General features: G+C 46.4%; 1 protein-coding gene across 1 annotated transcript in view; it reads left to right on the top strand.

Annotated features, from left to right (window-relative positions):
• The window catches only part of LOC143282564 (uncharacterized), a 54,348-nt gene that overhangs the window by 26,313 nt on the left and 11,684 nt on the right, over positions 1-16,351 (top strand). The window contains exons 10-13 of the mRNA XM_076588253.1: positions 5,427-5,537; positions 10,688-10,912; positions 13,780-13,999; positions 14,330-14,544. Coding sequence (XP_076444368.1) covers positions 5,427-5,537; positions 10,688-10,912; positions 13,780-13,999; positions 14,330-14,544 — 771 coding nt within the window. The remainder of the gene's footprint in view (positions 1-5,426; positions 5,538-10,687; positions 10,913-13,779; positions 14,000-14,329; positions 14,545-16,351) is intronic.

Below are 16,351 nucleotides of genomic sequence, written 5' to 3'. Positions count from 1 at the left end.
TTGGTTTTTCCCCATTTCTTTCTTCCCAGGATTCATTGTTCCCCTTTCTCTGTTTTTTGTTGTTGTTTTTCCTGCCCAGGATCATTTTGTTCTCTTTACACTTCTTTCTGCCCGGGATCTCTTTGTTCTCTTTACACTTCATTCTGTCCGGGATCATTTTGTTCTCTTTACACTTCTTTCTGCCTAGGATTCTTTGTTCTCTTTACACTTCTTTCTGCCCGGGATTCTTTGTTCTCTTCACACTTCTTTCTGCCCAGGTTCACTTTGTTCTCTTTACACTTCTTTCTGCCCAGGATTCTTTGTTCTCTTAACACTTCTTTCTGCCCGGGATCACTTTGTTCTCTTTACACTTCATTCTGTCCGGGATCACTTTGTTCTCTTTACACTTCTTTCGGCCCAGGATCATTTTGTTCTCTTTACACTTCTTTCTGCCCGGGATTCTTTGTTCTCTTTACACTTCTTTCTGCCCGGGATTCTTTGTTCTCTTTACACTTCTTTCTGCCCAGGTTCACTTTGTTCTCTTTACACTTCTTTCTGCCCGGGATTCTTTGTTCTCTTTACACTTCTTTCTGCCCAGGTTCATTTTGTTCTCTTTACACTTCTTTCTGCGCGGGATCACTTTGTTCTCTTTACACTTCTTTCTGCCCGGGATCACTTTGTTCTCTTTACACTTCTTTCTGTCCGGGATCACTTTGTTCTCTTTACACTTCTTTCTGACCGGGATCACTTTGTTCTCTTTACACTTCTTTCTGCCCGGGATTCTTTGTTCTCTTTACACTTCTTTCTGCCCGGGATTCTTTGTTCTCTTTACACTTCTTTCTGCCAAGGTTCACTTTGTTCTCTTTACACTTCTTTCTGCCCGGGATTCTTTGTTCTCTTTACACTTCTTTCTGCCCAGGTTCATTTTGTTCTCTTTACACTTCTTTCTGCGCGGGATCACTTTGTTCTCTTTACACTTCTTTCTGCCCGGGATCACTTTATTCTCTTTACACTTCTTTCTGCCCGGGATTCTTTGTTCTCTTTACACTTCTTTCTGCCCGGGATTCTTTGTTCGCTTTACACTTCTTTCGGCCCGGGATTCTTTGTTCTCTTTACACTTCTTTCTGCCCGGGATCACTTTGTTCTCTTTACACTTCTTTCTGCCCGGGATCACTTTGTTCTCTTTACACTTCTTTCTGCGCGGGATCACTTTGTTCTCTTTACACTTCTTTCTGCCTGGGACTTCTTTGTTCTCTTTACACTTCTTTCTGCCCAGGATTCTTTGTTCTCTTTACACTTCTTTCTGCCCGGGATCACTTTGTTCTCTTTACACTTCTTTCTGCCTGGGACTTCTTTGTTCCATTTTCTGTCCGTTCTACCTAGGATTCTTTGTTCCCCTTTCTCCCCTTTCTGATTTGGATTCTTTGTTTCCTTTTTCTCCCTGTTGCTCCTAGGAATATTTTGTTCCGTTTCCCATCCCTTAAACCCATGATTCTTCTATTAATTTCCCTCCCCCTCCCTCCCCCCTTTCTGTTTACAATTCCTCTTTCCTTCCTTCAGTCCCTCCTTCTGTTTGTGTCTTGTGCCCTGTGTCTACAGGAACGTCAATAGCATTTTGTGTCTTGTGCCCTGTGTCTACAGGAACGTCAATAGCATTTTGTGTCTTGTGCCCTGTGTCTGCAGGAACGTCAATAGCATTTTGTGTCTTGTGCCCTGTGTCTACAGGAACGTCAATAGCATTTTGTGTCATGTGCCCTGTGTCTGCAGGAACGTCAACAGCATAGCATTTTGTGTCTTGTGCCCTGTGTCTACAGGAACGTCAATAGCATAACATTTTGTGTCATGTGCCCTGTGTCTGCAGGAACGTCAATAGCATTTTGTGTCATGTGCCCTGTGTCTGCAGGAACGTCAATAGCATTTTGTGTCTTGTGCCCTGTGTCTGCAGGAACGTCAATAGCATTTTGTGTCATGTGCCCTGTGTCTGCAGGAACGTCAATAGCATTTTGTGTCTTGTGCCCTGTGTCTGCAGGAACGTCAATAGCATTTTGTGTCTTGTGCCCTGTGTCTGCAGGAACGTCAATAGCATTTTGTGTCTTGTGTCCTGTGTCTGCAGCTCAGGAACGTCAATAGCATTTTGTGTCTTGTGCCCTGTGTCTGCAGGAACGTCAATAGCATTTTGTGTCTTGTGCCCTGTGTCTGCAGGAACGTCAATAGCATTTTGTGTCTTGTGCCCTGTGTCTGCAGGAACGTCAATAGCATTTTGTGTCTTGTGCCCTGTGTCTGCAGGAACGTCAATAGCATTTTGTGTCTTGTGCCCTGTGTCTGCAGGAACGTCAATAGCATAGCATTTTATGTCTTGTGCCCTGTGTCTACAGGAACGTCAATAGCATAACATTTTGTGTCATGTGTCCTGTGTCTACAGGAACGTCAATAGCATTCTGTCTCTTGTGCCCTGTGTCTGCAGGAACGTCAATAGCATTTTGTGTCTTGTGCCCTGTGTCCGCAGGAACGTCAATAGCATTCTGTGTCTTGTGCCCTGTGTCTACAGGAACGTCAATAGCATTTTGTGTCATGTGCCCTGTGTCTGCAGGAACGTCAATAGCATTTTGTGTCTTGTGCCCTGTGTCTGCAGGAACGTCAATAGCATTTTGTGTCTTGTGCCCTGTGTCTGCAGGAACGTCAATAGTATTCTGTGTCTTGTGCCCTGTGGCTGCAGGAACGTCAACAGCATAGCATTTTGTGTCTTGTGCCCTGTGTCTACAGCAACGTCAATATCATTCTGTGTCTTGTGCCCTGTGTCTACAGCAACGTCAATATCATTCTGTGTCATGTGCCCTGTGTCTACAGGAACGTCAATATCATTCTGTGTCTTGTGCCCTGTGTCTACAGGAACGTCAATAGCATTTTGTGTCTTGTGCCCTGTGTCTACAGGAACGTCAATAGCATTTTGTGTCTTGTGCCCTGTGTCTACAGGAACGTCAATAGCATTTTGTGTCTTGTGCCCTGTGTCTGCAGGAACGTCAACAGCATTTTGTCTTGTGCCCTGTGTCTACAGGAACGTCAATAGCATTTTGTGTCTTGTGCCCTGTGTCTACAGGAACGTCAATAGCATTTTGTGTCTTGTGCCCTGTGTCTGCAGGAACGTCAATAGCATTTTGTGTCTTGTGCCCTGTGTCTGCAGGAACGTCAATAGCATTTTGTGTCTTGTGCCCTGTGTCTGCAGGAACGTCAATAGCATAGCATTTTGTGTCTTGTGCCCTGTGTCTACAGGAACGTCAATAGCATTTTGTCTTGTGCCCTGTGTCTACAGGAACGTCAATAGCATTTTGTGTCTTGTGCCCTGTGTCTGCAGGAACGTCAATAGCATTTTGTGTCTTGTGCCCTGTGTCTGCAGGAACGTCAATAGCATAGCATTTTGTGTCTTGTGCCCTGTGTCTACAGGAACGTCAATAGCATTTTGTGTCTTGTGCCCTGTGTCTGCAGGAACGTCAATAGCATTTTGTGTCATGTGCCCTGTGTCTCCAGGAACGTCAATAGTATTCTGTGTCTTGTGCCCTGTGTCCGCAGGAACGTCAACAGCATAGCATTTTGTGTCATGTGCCCTGTGTCTGCAGGAACGTCAATAGCATTTTGTGTCTTGTGCCCTGTGTCTGCAGGAACGTCAATAGCATTTTGTGTCTTGTGCCCTGTGTCCGCAGGAACGTCAATAGCATAGCATTTTGTGTCTTGTGCCCTGTGTCTGCAGGAACGTCAATAGCATTTTGTGTCTTGTGCCCTGTGTCCGCAGGAACGTCAATAGCATAGCATTCTGTGTCTTGTGCCCTGTGTCCGCAGGAACGTCAATAGCATTTTGTGTCTTGTGCCCTGTGTCCGCAGGAACGTCAATAGCATAGCATTTTGTGTCTTGTGCCCTGTGTCTACAGGAACGTCAATAGCATTCTGTGTCTTGTGCCCTGTGTCTGCAGGAACGTCAATAGCATTTTGTGTCTTGTGCCCTGTGTCTGCAGGAACGTCAATAGCATAACATTTTGTGTCATGTGCCCTGTGTCTACAGGAACGTCAATAGCATTCTGTGTCATGTGCCCTGTGTCTACAGGAACGTCAATAGCATAACATTTTGTGTCATGTGCCCTGTGTCTACAGGAACGTCAACAGCATTTTGTGTCTTGTGCCCTGTGTCTGCAGGAACGTCAATAGCATTTTGTGTCTTGTGCCCTGTGTCTGCAGGAACGTCAACAGCATAGCATTTTGTGTCATGTGCCCTGTGTCTGCAGGAACGTCAATAGCATTTTGTGTCATGTGCCATGAATGTCATTGTGTCGTGTGCGAGGACTGTCATTGTATCATGCGCGATGACTTTCGTTGTGTCATGTGCGATGACTTTCATTGTGTCATGTGCCATGAATGGCATTGTGTCATGTGCGATTATGATCGTTGCGTCATGTACAATGAGTGTCATTGTGTCGCGTGCGATGAATGCCATTGTGTCGTGTGCGATGAATATCACGTGTGTGACTCCACTCGACTCGACTTAATTTATTGTCATAAAATCCTTAAGGATTAATAGACACAACAAAAGAACATTATGAACAAAAAAAAAAACGGTCAGCTGAGACGCATGTATTGATAAATATAGTTGGCGAATGTTTTCTGACAGCCGTCGCAATTGAATACATCGCTTGTGTTCACGATATTGTCTTGTATCTTTCTATTGATCACATCCGATAGATTATTATATTGTTGTACGTTCGTAATTAGAAGGTTTCGCAAATTATAAAATAAAAGAAATGGAATTCATCTTCAAGAACTTTACATACATTACATGATCTCTCTTCTCTTGGAATGTTTTCAAATCTTCCTCGTTCAATTTTCAAATCGTATAAGCTAAATCTGACTTTATAGAGAGCTTGTTTGTGAACAGGACCGATTTTATCAGGTAAATAATTCTCAGTTCGATAATCGTTTCTTTTAATTTTGTAGTAGAAATCTAATCTAACAACTAGTTAAGGAACGAAAATGATTAATTATATTTTGCCATTGCCTTATTCAAGTGTCTTCTCACAAGAATGATCTCTAACTGATACATTGAGGACGAAAGATTTATTTATTTATTTATTCATTTATTTATTTTTCTGTCTGTTATTTATCTACTTATTTGTGTGCCTTACGTAGGTTTCTTTGTGCATATTATGTTTGCAACGGGTCACAGGCCTATACGCAATTAAAACATTTGTTCTTGTTCTCTCTCTCTCTCTCTCTCTCTCTCTCTCTCTCTCTCTCTCTCTCTCTCTCTCTCTCTCTCTCTCTCTCTCTCTATATATATATATATATATATATATATATATATATATATGTGTGTGTGTGTGTGTGTGTGTGTGTGTGTGTGTGTGTGTTTCTGTGTGTGTGTGTGTGTGTGTGTGTGTGTGTGTGTGTGTGTGTGTGTGCAGGATCTGTATGACTTGGGCATGCAGTACCTGCGGGAGGGAGTGCCCATTGACGGACTGGGCATTCAGGGCCACACCAAGGACTTTGTCAAACCAGACCCCACGGCTATGTGGGTGCGTGCGTGCGTCCGTGCATGTGTGCGCGCGTGTGTGTGTATGTGTGTGTGCGTGTGCGCGCGTGTGTGTGTGCGCGCACACACACACGTGCATATGAGTTTTATTCTTCTAGTATTTATACTAATCCGGGGTGTGTCTACCCATGCATGCGAAGTCTGGATCCGGCAGAATCTGCGGAAGAAACCTATCGGTTCAACGGAGAGGAAGGCGGTTACAGCAACGCACTGTGGAGTGCAGAGAGCAAGATGAGACACCGAAAGGATATCTTGGTCATCCACTGCATCCGTGCTCATCCTCCAGTCGTCTCGACTTAGTCTTGCCACTGGAAATTGGTGGACCCGGACGAGAGAGTGAGGTCGACGTTGCGCAACTCCTCTTCACTTTAAACAAACTCATCGCGCAAGTCATCAGTCATCCAAAATGACCTTTCATCCTTCATCATTTCATCACCCCCAAGTCCTGTGGCGACAGGCGAGCGACGAAACGACAGGTGTGGGTACACTGGCAGTCGCAGCCGCAGACCTGCACGCAGGCGGCTCAGGCCATAGGGTCGTTCTTCGTCGACAGGAGCAGCGATGGAGCTCGGCAGCCGTCTGAGCGTCTGAGCAGCCCTCTTTAGGAATGCACTGCTCACCTCCCTAGCATGAGGAAGGGGCTAGAAAAGGTGCCCTAAAAATTGCCTGCTCCATATCACCCTGGCCAGCATACCGCGGCTGGCGGGGACCCTACATCAGCGGTCGAAACAAAGAGAAAGAAAAGAAAAAAACAAGGATCGTTCCTCTCACCATTGGTGCTTGGAACATAAGGACTCTCCTGGACAGAGATAACGCAGACAGACCCCAAAGGAGAACAGCACTAGTTGCATCCGAACTCGCCAGATACAATATCGACATCGCAGCCTTGAGTGAGACTCGGCTTGCAGGCGAAGGCGAGCTCTGTGAACGGGGATCTGGTTACACCTTCTTCTGGAGTGGACGAGGAAGCGAAGAGCGACGTGAGGCTGGTGTTGGTTTTGCAGTAAAAACAGCACTTGTCAGCAAGCTAGCTGGAATCCCAAAGGGAGTCAATGATAGGCTTATGACCATGAAACTCCCACTGGCATCTGGCCAGAAGCACCTCACCATTGTCAGTGCCTACGCCCCAACCATGACCAACCCGGATGAAGTGAAGGCGAAGTTCTACGAGGACCTTCACTCTGTCATTGCTGCCATCCCTAAAGCAGACAAGCTCATCATTCTTGGGGACTTCAATGCTAGAGTTGGCTCTGACTACATCTCCTGGGATGGAGTGATTGGAAAGCATGGTGTGGGCCACTGCAACCCAAATGGATTGCTTTTGCTTCAGACATGTGCAGAGCACGAACTGCTGATAACCAACACAGTTTTCTGCCTCCCTACCCGTAACAGGACGTCATGGATGCACCCTCGCTCAAAGCATTGGCATCTCATCGATTATGTCATCGTCAGGAAAAGGGATAGGCAAGATGTACGTGTAACAAAGACCATGTGCGGCGCCGAGTGTTGGACAGACCATCGCCTTGTAGTCTCGAAGCTGAATATTCGAATCCAGCCAAAGAGACGCCCCCAAGGCCAGAAGGCTCCAAAACGGCTCAACATCGCTAAGCTGAAAAACATCACCATCAAACAGTCCTTTGTGGAGCTGCTGGAAGATCGTCTGGAATCCGCCTCTCTGAACAACCAGAATGTGGAGTCTGACTGGAGGACCCTGCGTGAGCTGATCTATAGTACAGCTTCAGAGACCCTGGGACCCATGATCAGAAAGCACAAAGACTGGTTTGATGAAAACTGTGATGAAATCAAGCAGCTTCTGGATGAGAAACGCCGTCTGCATCAAGCCCACCTGAGCAACCCAAAGTCCACATCAAAAAAGGATGCGTACAATGCCATCCGCAGGACTGTTCAGCAAAAGTTACGCCAGATGCAGGATAAGTGGCTGAGTGACAAAGCTGATGAGATCCAGGGATATGCTGACAGGCACGATATGAAGAGGTTCTATGATGCCTTAAAAGAAGTCTACGGCCCCACATCCTCAGGATCATCCCCCCTCCTCAGTGCAGATGGGAATACCTTGATCACCGAGAAGGAGAACATTCTCGAACGATGGGCTGAGCACTTCAACAGTGTCTTAAATCGCCCTTCCTCCATAAATGATAAAGCCATAGACCGTCTCCCACAAGTCCCCACCAACGAAGCACTGGACGATCCGCCAACACTTCTTGAGACCCAGAAAGCAATCCGTCTGCTATCCAGTGGCAAAGCACCTGGCTCAGACTCCATACCAGCAGAGGTCTACAAGGATGGAGGCACTGTGCTGACTGAGAAGCTTCATCAGCTGTACTCACTCATGTGGAAAGAAGAGACGATCCCCCAGGATTTCAAAGATGCATCTATCATTCACTTGTACAAGCGAAAGGGGAACCGGCAAGCCTGTGATAACCATCGGGGCATTTCCCTGCTCTCCATCGCAGGCAAGATACTTGCCAGGATCCTACTAAACCGCCTCACAGCACACCTTGACCAAGGTCATTTGCCTGAGAGCCAATGTGGATTCCGGAAAGAGCGCGGAACCACCGACATGGTGTTTGCTGCAAGGCAGCTGCAAGAGAAATGTCAGGAGCAAAATGCTGATCTGTTCTCCACCTATGTCGACCTCACTAAGGCCTTTGACACCGTGAGTAGAGAGGGACTGTGGAAGATCATGGCCAAGTACGGATGCCCTCGGAAATTTATTTCCTTGGTCAGCCAATTCCATGAAGGCATGCAGGCTCGAGTCCAGGACAATGGTGAAACATCTGCTCCTTTTCCTGTCACAAATGGTGTCAAGCAAGGCTGCGTCCTGGCTCCAACGCTGTTCAGCCTCATGTTCTCTGCAATGCTTACTGATGCCTTCAGAGATGGCGATGTTGGAATTGGCCTAAAGTACCGAACAGATGGCAAGCTGTTTAACCTCAGAAGGCTTCAAGCAAAAACGAAGGTCATGACAGACATCATCAGAGACTTTTTGTTTGCTGATGACTGTGCCCTCAACGCTGGATCTGAAGCTGACATGCAACTCAGCGTCAACAAGTTTGCCACTGCCAGCAGGAACTTCGGCCTTACCATCAGCACGAGGAAAACTGAAGTTCTCCATCAGCCAGCCCCAGGGAAACCCTACGTTGAGCCCAACATCACAGTCAACGGTCAGAGACTCAGTGCGGTGGAGCGGTTCACATACCTTGGCAGCACACTGTCACGAAATGCGACCATCGACGATGAAGTGAATGTCAGGATTGCAAGAGCAAGTGCAACTTTTGGTAGACTCAATGCAAATGTCTGGAACAGAAGAGGCATTAGTCTTGAGACCAAGCTAAAGGTCTACAGAGCAGTAGTTCTCCCCACACTACTGTACGGCTGCGAAACTTGGACAGTGTACCAACGACATGCCAAGAAGCTGAACCACTTCCACACAACATGCCTCAGGAAGCTACTGAACATCAAGTGGCAAGACAGGACCCCAGACACAGAGGTGCTCGCAAAAGCCACCCTTCCCAGCATCTTCACCATCCTGATGCAGTCCCAGCTTCGCTGGGCTGGACACGTGGCGCGCATGCCAGACCATCGGCTGCCCAAAAGGCTCTTCTATGGCGAGCTGCAACAAGGGAAGAGATCACACGGAGGTCAGAAGAAGCGCTTCAGAGATACTCTGAAGGTCTCTCTGAAAGCGTTTGATATCAACCCTGACTCCTGGGAGGAATCTGCAGTGGACCGTAACAAATGGCGCGCTGCTGTGCACAAAGGCGCCAAGTTGTGCGAGGCCAGCAGGACTGCTGCAGCTGTTCAGAAGAGGCAGGCCAGAAAGTCACGGGCAAACAAGCTCCCTGACAATGATATGCCTGTCTTTGTCTGCCCCAACTGTCAGCGAACATTTCGTGCGCAGATTGGACTATACAGCCATCTGCGCACTCACAGATAGACTCATGAGCATCCTTCCCCCCACCCCACCACCACCCTCTCCCCATCCCCCATCTGGATGACAACGATGGTCATCATCGATCTCGATGGACACACCACCATTTATACTAATGTCTATATTTAATGTTTTGATGGTCAGGTAAAAAAAAAAAAAGAAAGAAAGAAAAAAAAACCACTGTGACCTTATTCCTTTCCATTGAAAAAAAATCCATTTCGATTTCGATTGTTGTTGGTGACAGCAATGGTGGTACAGCACAGTACAGTACAGTACAGTACAGTACAGTACAGTACAGTATAGTACAGTACATTACAGTTCAGCACGACACAGCACACCATAGCACAGCACAGGACAGCACACGGTACAGCATATTACATCACATCACAGCACATCACAGTGCAGCACAGCACAGCACAGCACAGCACAGTACAGCACAGCAAGCACAGCACAGCACAACACAACACAGGACAGCACAGCACAGCACAACACAACACAACACAGGACAGCACAGCACAACACAACACAGGACAGCACAGCACAGCACAACACAGCACAACACAACACAGGACAGCACAGCAAGCACAGCACAGCACAACACAACACAGGACAGCACAGCAAGCACAGCACAGCACAACACAGGACAGCACAGCACAACACAACACAGGACAGCACAGCACAGCACAACACAACACAATACAGGACAGCACAGCACAACACAACACAGCACAGCACAACACAGCACAGCACAGCACAGGACAGTACAGCACAGCACAGCACAACACAGGACAGCAAAGCACAGCACAGTACAGCACAACACAGCACAGTACAGCACAGCACAGCACAGCACTGTACAGCACAGCACTGTACAGCACAACACAACACAGTACAGCACAGCACAATACAGCACAGCACAGCACAACACAACACAGGACAGCACAGCAAGCACAGCACAGCACAACACAACACAGGACAGCACAGCACAATACAGCACAGCACAGTACAACACAGGACAGCACAGCACAGCACAGCACAATACAGCACAGCACAGCACAACACAGGACAGCACAGCACAACACAGCACAGGACAGCACAGCACAGCACAGTACAGCACAACACAGCACAGTACAGCACAGCAGAGCACAGCACAGCACAGTTCAGAACACCACTTGTGTGTCCAGCGAAGACTGGATCGTCTGGCGGAGACAGGACTGGACCTGATGATGACGGAGTTTGACATCGGCTGGCATGATGAGGTGGAGCGCGCTGATTGGTTGGAAGACTCCATCCGGGCCTTTTTCGGCCACCCAGCCCTGAAGGGGGTAATTCTTTGGGGCTTCTGGAACGGTTCCATGAGATATCCTGACCATGAGCTGGTGACTGGGCCCTCTGCCAATAATCTGACCGTGAGTGGGGGTTGGTGGGAGGACTGGGGTGTGGGAGGCTTGGGGGGCTTGGGGGGCGTGGGGGGAGCTTGTAAGGGGTGGGATGGGGTCTGAGAATTGGGTGGGAGTTGACTGCCAGTGTGCCCAGTTCAGTCTCACAGTGTGTATGTCGGTGACATAGCTCAGTCTGACAGTGTACATGTTTGTGACATAGTACAGGTTGACGGTGTACATGTCAGTAACAGAGTTGACAGTGTACGTGTCAGAGACAAAGTTCAGACTGTCAGTGTACATATCTGTGATAAAGTTCAGTCTGACTGCACATGCCTGTGACATTGTTCAATCTGACAGTGTACATGTCTGTGACAGAGCTGAGACTGATAGAGTATATGTGGCAGAGTATAGACTGACAGTCTACATGTCTGTTACAGAGTTTAGTCTGACAGTGTGGAAAATATGAATCCTAAGAAAAGTAAAAGAGTTAGAAAAAAAAACAACTAAAAATAAAAACCAACAACAACAACAACAAGATAAGATAAGAATAACTTTATTATCTCCAACTGGAAAAATTTGGTCAGGTGCATTATCACAACATAGACAAGTAAACAACATGGGGACCATAACTGTAAAAGTCCAACAACAGCTTTTACGAATATTACGAAGATACAAATGTAAAAAAAAAATATCACATACACCGTTTCATACATACATCCACACACTGCAGGGAATAACTAGTATTCTTAATGTAAAAACAGAAAGAATTAAGAAACATTATTTGAATATAATTATAAACATAGCCTACTATACTGCACATTGATTATAATAGATAAGATAAGAAAGAATAAAGATAAATTGCGGAAAACCGCAACCAGATAATCAGCACACACCCGCACCCCCCACCCCACACACGCGGATTACTTGATTAAACAAGAGTAATAAACATATAAAATAATGTAAATGGCCACCAAATTCTTAATTGCCCCACATAAAGAACAAGGGAGGGAGCGGCTGTAGGTCTAGCATAAAAGGTAGAACACGATCTTTTTTGCAAATCGGAAGAATATTGGCATCATTTTCAAACTAACAATGGAACTGTTCCTCTGGGCTTTTCCAGATACACTAAAATGAACAACACGCTAGATGCCATGTCTGGGAGACTGCATTATGTAGTAGTAGTAGTAGTAGTTGTTTTTGTTGTTGTTGTTGTTGTTGTTGTTGTGTGTTGTAATTGCCCAGGCTCTTGGAACTTATGACATAACGATAGTGGGGTTAACATTGTAGTATCATTTTCTTTTTCTATTTTATACATATGGGTTCAGTAGTAAAGACATAACTATACTGACTTGTGTTGTTTCTGTCTTTCTTCCTTTCCTCCCTTCTTTCCCTCTGTCTTCATTCCTTCCTCCCTTCCCTTCTCCCTTCTTCCTTCCTCCCTTCCTTCCTTCCTCCCTTCCTTCTTACCTCCCTTCCTTCTTTCCTCCCTTCCTTCCTCCCTCCCTTCCTTCTTACCTCCCTTCTTTCCTTCCTTCCTTCCTTCCTTCCTTCCTTCCTTCCTTCCTTCCTTCCTTCCTTCCTCCCTTCTTTCCTTCCTTCCTTCCTTCTTACCTCCCTCCCTCCCTCCCACCCTCCCTCCCTTCCTTCCTTCCTTCCTTCCTTCCTTCCTTCCTTCCTTCCTTCCTTCCTTCCTCCCTTCCTTCCTTCCTCCCTTCCCTTCTCACTTCCTTCCTTCCTCACTTCCCTTCTCTCTTCGTTTCTTCCTCCCTTCCTTCTTTCCTCCCTTCCTTCTTTCCTCCCTTCCTTCCTCCCTTCCTTCTTTCCTCTCTTCCTTCCTTCCTCCCTTCCCTTCTCACTTCATTCCTTCCTCCCTTCATTCCTCTCTTCCATTCTCCCTTCCTTCCTTCCTTCCTTCCTTCCTTCCTTCCTTCCTTCCTTCGTTCTTTCCTCCCTTCCCTTCTCTCTTCGTTTCTTCCTCCCTTCATTCCTCTCTTCCATTCTCCCTTCCTTCCTTTCTCCCTTCCTTATTACCTTCCTTCCTTCCTTCCTTCCTCCCTTCGTTCTTTCCTCCCTCCCTCCCTCCCACCCTCCCCCCCTTCCTTCCTTCCTTCCTTCCTTCCTTCCTTCCTTCCTTCCTTCCTTCCTTCCTTCCTTCCTCCCTTCCTTCCTTCCTCCCTTCCCTTCTCACTTCCTTCCTTCCTCCCTTCCCTTCTCTCTTCGTTTCTTCCTCCCTTCCTTCTTTCCTCCCTTCCTTCTTTCCTCCCTTCCTTCCTCCCTTCCTTCTTTCCTCTCTTCCTTCCTTCCTCCCTTCCTTTCTCACTTCATTCCTTCCTCCCTTCATTCCTCTCTTTCATTCTCCCTTCCTTCCTTCCTTCCTTCCTTCCTTCCTTCCTTCCTTCGTTCTTTCCTCCCTTCCCTTCTCTCTTCGTTTCTTCCTCCCTTCATTCCTCTCTTCCATTCTCCCTTCCTTCCTTTCTCCCTTCCTTATTACCTTCCTTCCTTCCTTCCTTCCTCCCTTCGTTCTTTCCTCCCTTCCCTTCTCTCTTCGTTTCTTCCTCCCTTCTTTCCTCCCTTCCTTCTTTCCTCTCTTCCCTTCTCCCTTCGTTCCTTCCTCCCTTCGTTCCTTCCTCTCTTCCTTCTTTCCTCCCTTCCCTTCCCCCTTCCTTCCTTTCTCCCTTCCTTCTCTCCTCCCTTCGTTCCTTTCTTCATTCCTCCCTTCATTCATTCCATCCTTCCTTTTTTCCTTCCTTCCTTCCTTCCTTCCTCCCTTCCTTCTTTCCTTCTATCCTCCCTTCCCTTGTCCCGTCGTTCCTTCCTCCCTTCCTTCTTTCCTCTCTTCCCTTCTCCCGTCGTTCCTCTCTTCATCGCTTCTTCCTGTCTTCGGTACCCTGCAGATCCTGGAGCCTGGAGAGAGATGGGCATGTCTGACCCAGAAGGAGTGGACCACAAAGGTGACGAGGAAGATGAGGAACAGTGCCCTGAACTTTGACATCCGAGGTTTCCAGGGGGAATATGAGGTTATCGTCAGAAACAGAGGGGTGGCGGTGCAGAGGGAGACTTTCACCCTGGGGAAAGAGGACACCAAGGTGAAAATCCGCATCACCAACAGCAGAGGTAGGGTGCAGGAACATTGCTGTTTCTGTCCGATTGTTTATTTCTCTGTCTGTGTGTCTGTCTGTCTGTCTGTTTCTCTGCATGTCTGTCGTTTCGTTTATCTTTCTGTGTGTCTGTTTGTTTGTTGTTGTTTTTTTTGTTTTGTTTTGTTGTTTGTTTGTTGTTGTTTTTGTTGTTGTTGTTGTTGTTGTTGTTGTTTTTCTTCTGTTTGTGTGCCAGTGTGTTTCGTCTGACTTTCTATCTATCTGTCACGTAGACAGTTTAAGCGCATGTCATATTGTTAAGAAAAATGTAATTCAAAATATCAAGAAAATTCAAATTTACTCCTAGAACCAATCGAAATACCGGAAGAAGTGGACTACGTCCCACAATGCATCAGTCACCGCGCTGAAAGGACCCTGGGATGGAGCAATACGTCATCCAGCAACGCCGCACTCTCCTGTCGCACAGTAACGTCATCACCATCAGGCAGACGGGTGAATGACGCAGTGTCTGTGACCTGTGACTCACAAGAAGTGATGACCAGCTGCAGCAGTTACCGCAAGGTAAGGGTAGGAGGTACCACGAGGTAAGGGCAGCAGTTACGACAAGGTGGAGGCAGCAGTCATTACAAGGTAAGGACAGCAGTTACCACAAGGTAAAGGCAGCAGTTACTACAAGGTAGAGGCTGAAGGTACAGCAAAGTAAGGACAGCAGTTACCACAAGGTAAAGGCAGCAGTTACTACAAGGTAGAGGCTGAAGGTACAGAAAGGTAAGGAGAGCAGTTACCACAAGGTAAAGGCAGCAGTTACTACAAGGTAGAGGCTGAAGGTACAGCAAGGTAAGGACAGCAGTTACCACAAGGTAAAGGCAGCAGTTACTACAAGGTAGAGGCTGAAGGTACAGCAAGGTAAGGGCAGCAGTTACCACAAAATAGACTGAAGTTAGCACAAGGTAAGGGCAGAAATTACCATAAGGTAATTGCAGAAGTTACCACATGGTAAGGACAGCAGTTACCACAAAGTAAGGACAGAGGTTCCCACAAGATATGAATCATGAACATACCGTGACACCACAGGGTAACTTGTCATCCATACTAATCATCAACATACCGTTACACCACAGGGTAATTTGACATCTGTACTAATCATCAATATACCGATATACCACAGGGTGATTTGACATCTGTACTAATCATCAACGTACCATTATGCCGCAGGGTAACATGTCATCTTTGCTAATCATCAACGTACGGTGACACCACCCATACCGATATACCACAGAGTAATTTGACGTCTGTACTAATTACCAACACACCGCTACCTACACCACAGGGTTGTACTAACCATCAACACACCGTTTTACCACAGGGTAACATGGCATTTGTACTAATCGTCAACATATCGTTACATCACAGGGTAATTTGACGTATGTACTAATCATCAATATACCGATATACCACAGGGTAATTTGACATCTGTACTACTCGTTAACATAACATTACACCATAGGGTAACTTGACATCTGTACTAATCGTCAAAATATCGTTATACCACACGGTAATTTGACATCTATGCTAATCGTCAACATATCGTTACACCACAGAGTAATTTGACATCTGTACTAATCGTCAGTATACCATTACACCAGAGTAATTTGACATCTGTGCTACTCGTTGACATACCATTACACCATAAGGTAATTTGACATCTGTACTAATCGTCAACAAACGGTCACACAACAGGGTAGCTTGACATCTGTATTAATGACCAACATACCGTCACACCACAGGGTAACTTGACATCTGTACTAATTACCAACATACTGTCACACCACAGGGTAGCTTGACATATGTACTAATTACCAACATACCGTCACACCACAGGGTAACTTGACATCTGTACTAATTACCAACATACTGTCACACCACAGGGTAACGTGACATCTATACTAATTACCAGCATACCATTACACCACATGGTAACTTGACATCTGTACTAATGACCAACATACCGTCACACCACAGGGTAACTTGACATCTGTACTAATTACCAACATACTGTCACACCACAGGGTAACTTGACATCTGTACTAATGACCAACATACCGTCACACCACAGGGTAACTTGACATCTGTACTAATTACCAACATACTGTCACACCACAGGGTAACTTGACATATGTACTAATTACCAACATACGGTCACACCACAGAGTAACTTGACATCTGTACTAATTACCAACATACCGTCACACCACAGGGTAACTTGACATATGTAATAATTACCAACATACCGTCACACCACAGGGTAACTTGACATCTGTACTAATTACCAACATACCGTCACACCACAGGGTAACTTGACATCTGT

The sequence above is a fragment of the Babylonia areolata genome, chromosome 5, assembly GCF_041734735.1.
Source record: "Babylonia areolata isolate BAREFJ2019XMU chromosome 5, ASM4173473v1, whole genome shotgun sequence".
Classification (NCBI taxonomy): Eukaryota; Metazoa; Mollusca; class Gastropoda; order Neogastropoda; family Buccinidae; genus Babylonia; species Babylonia areolata.
This window is presented reverse-complemented; position numbering and strand designations above follow the sequence as displayed.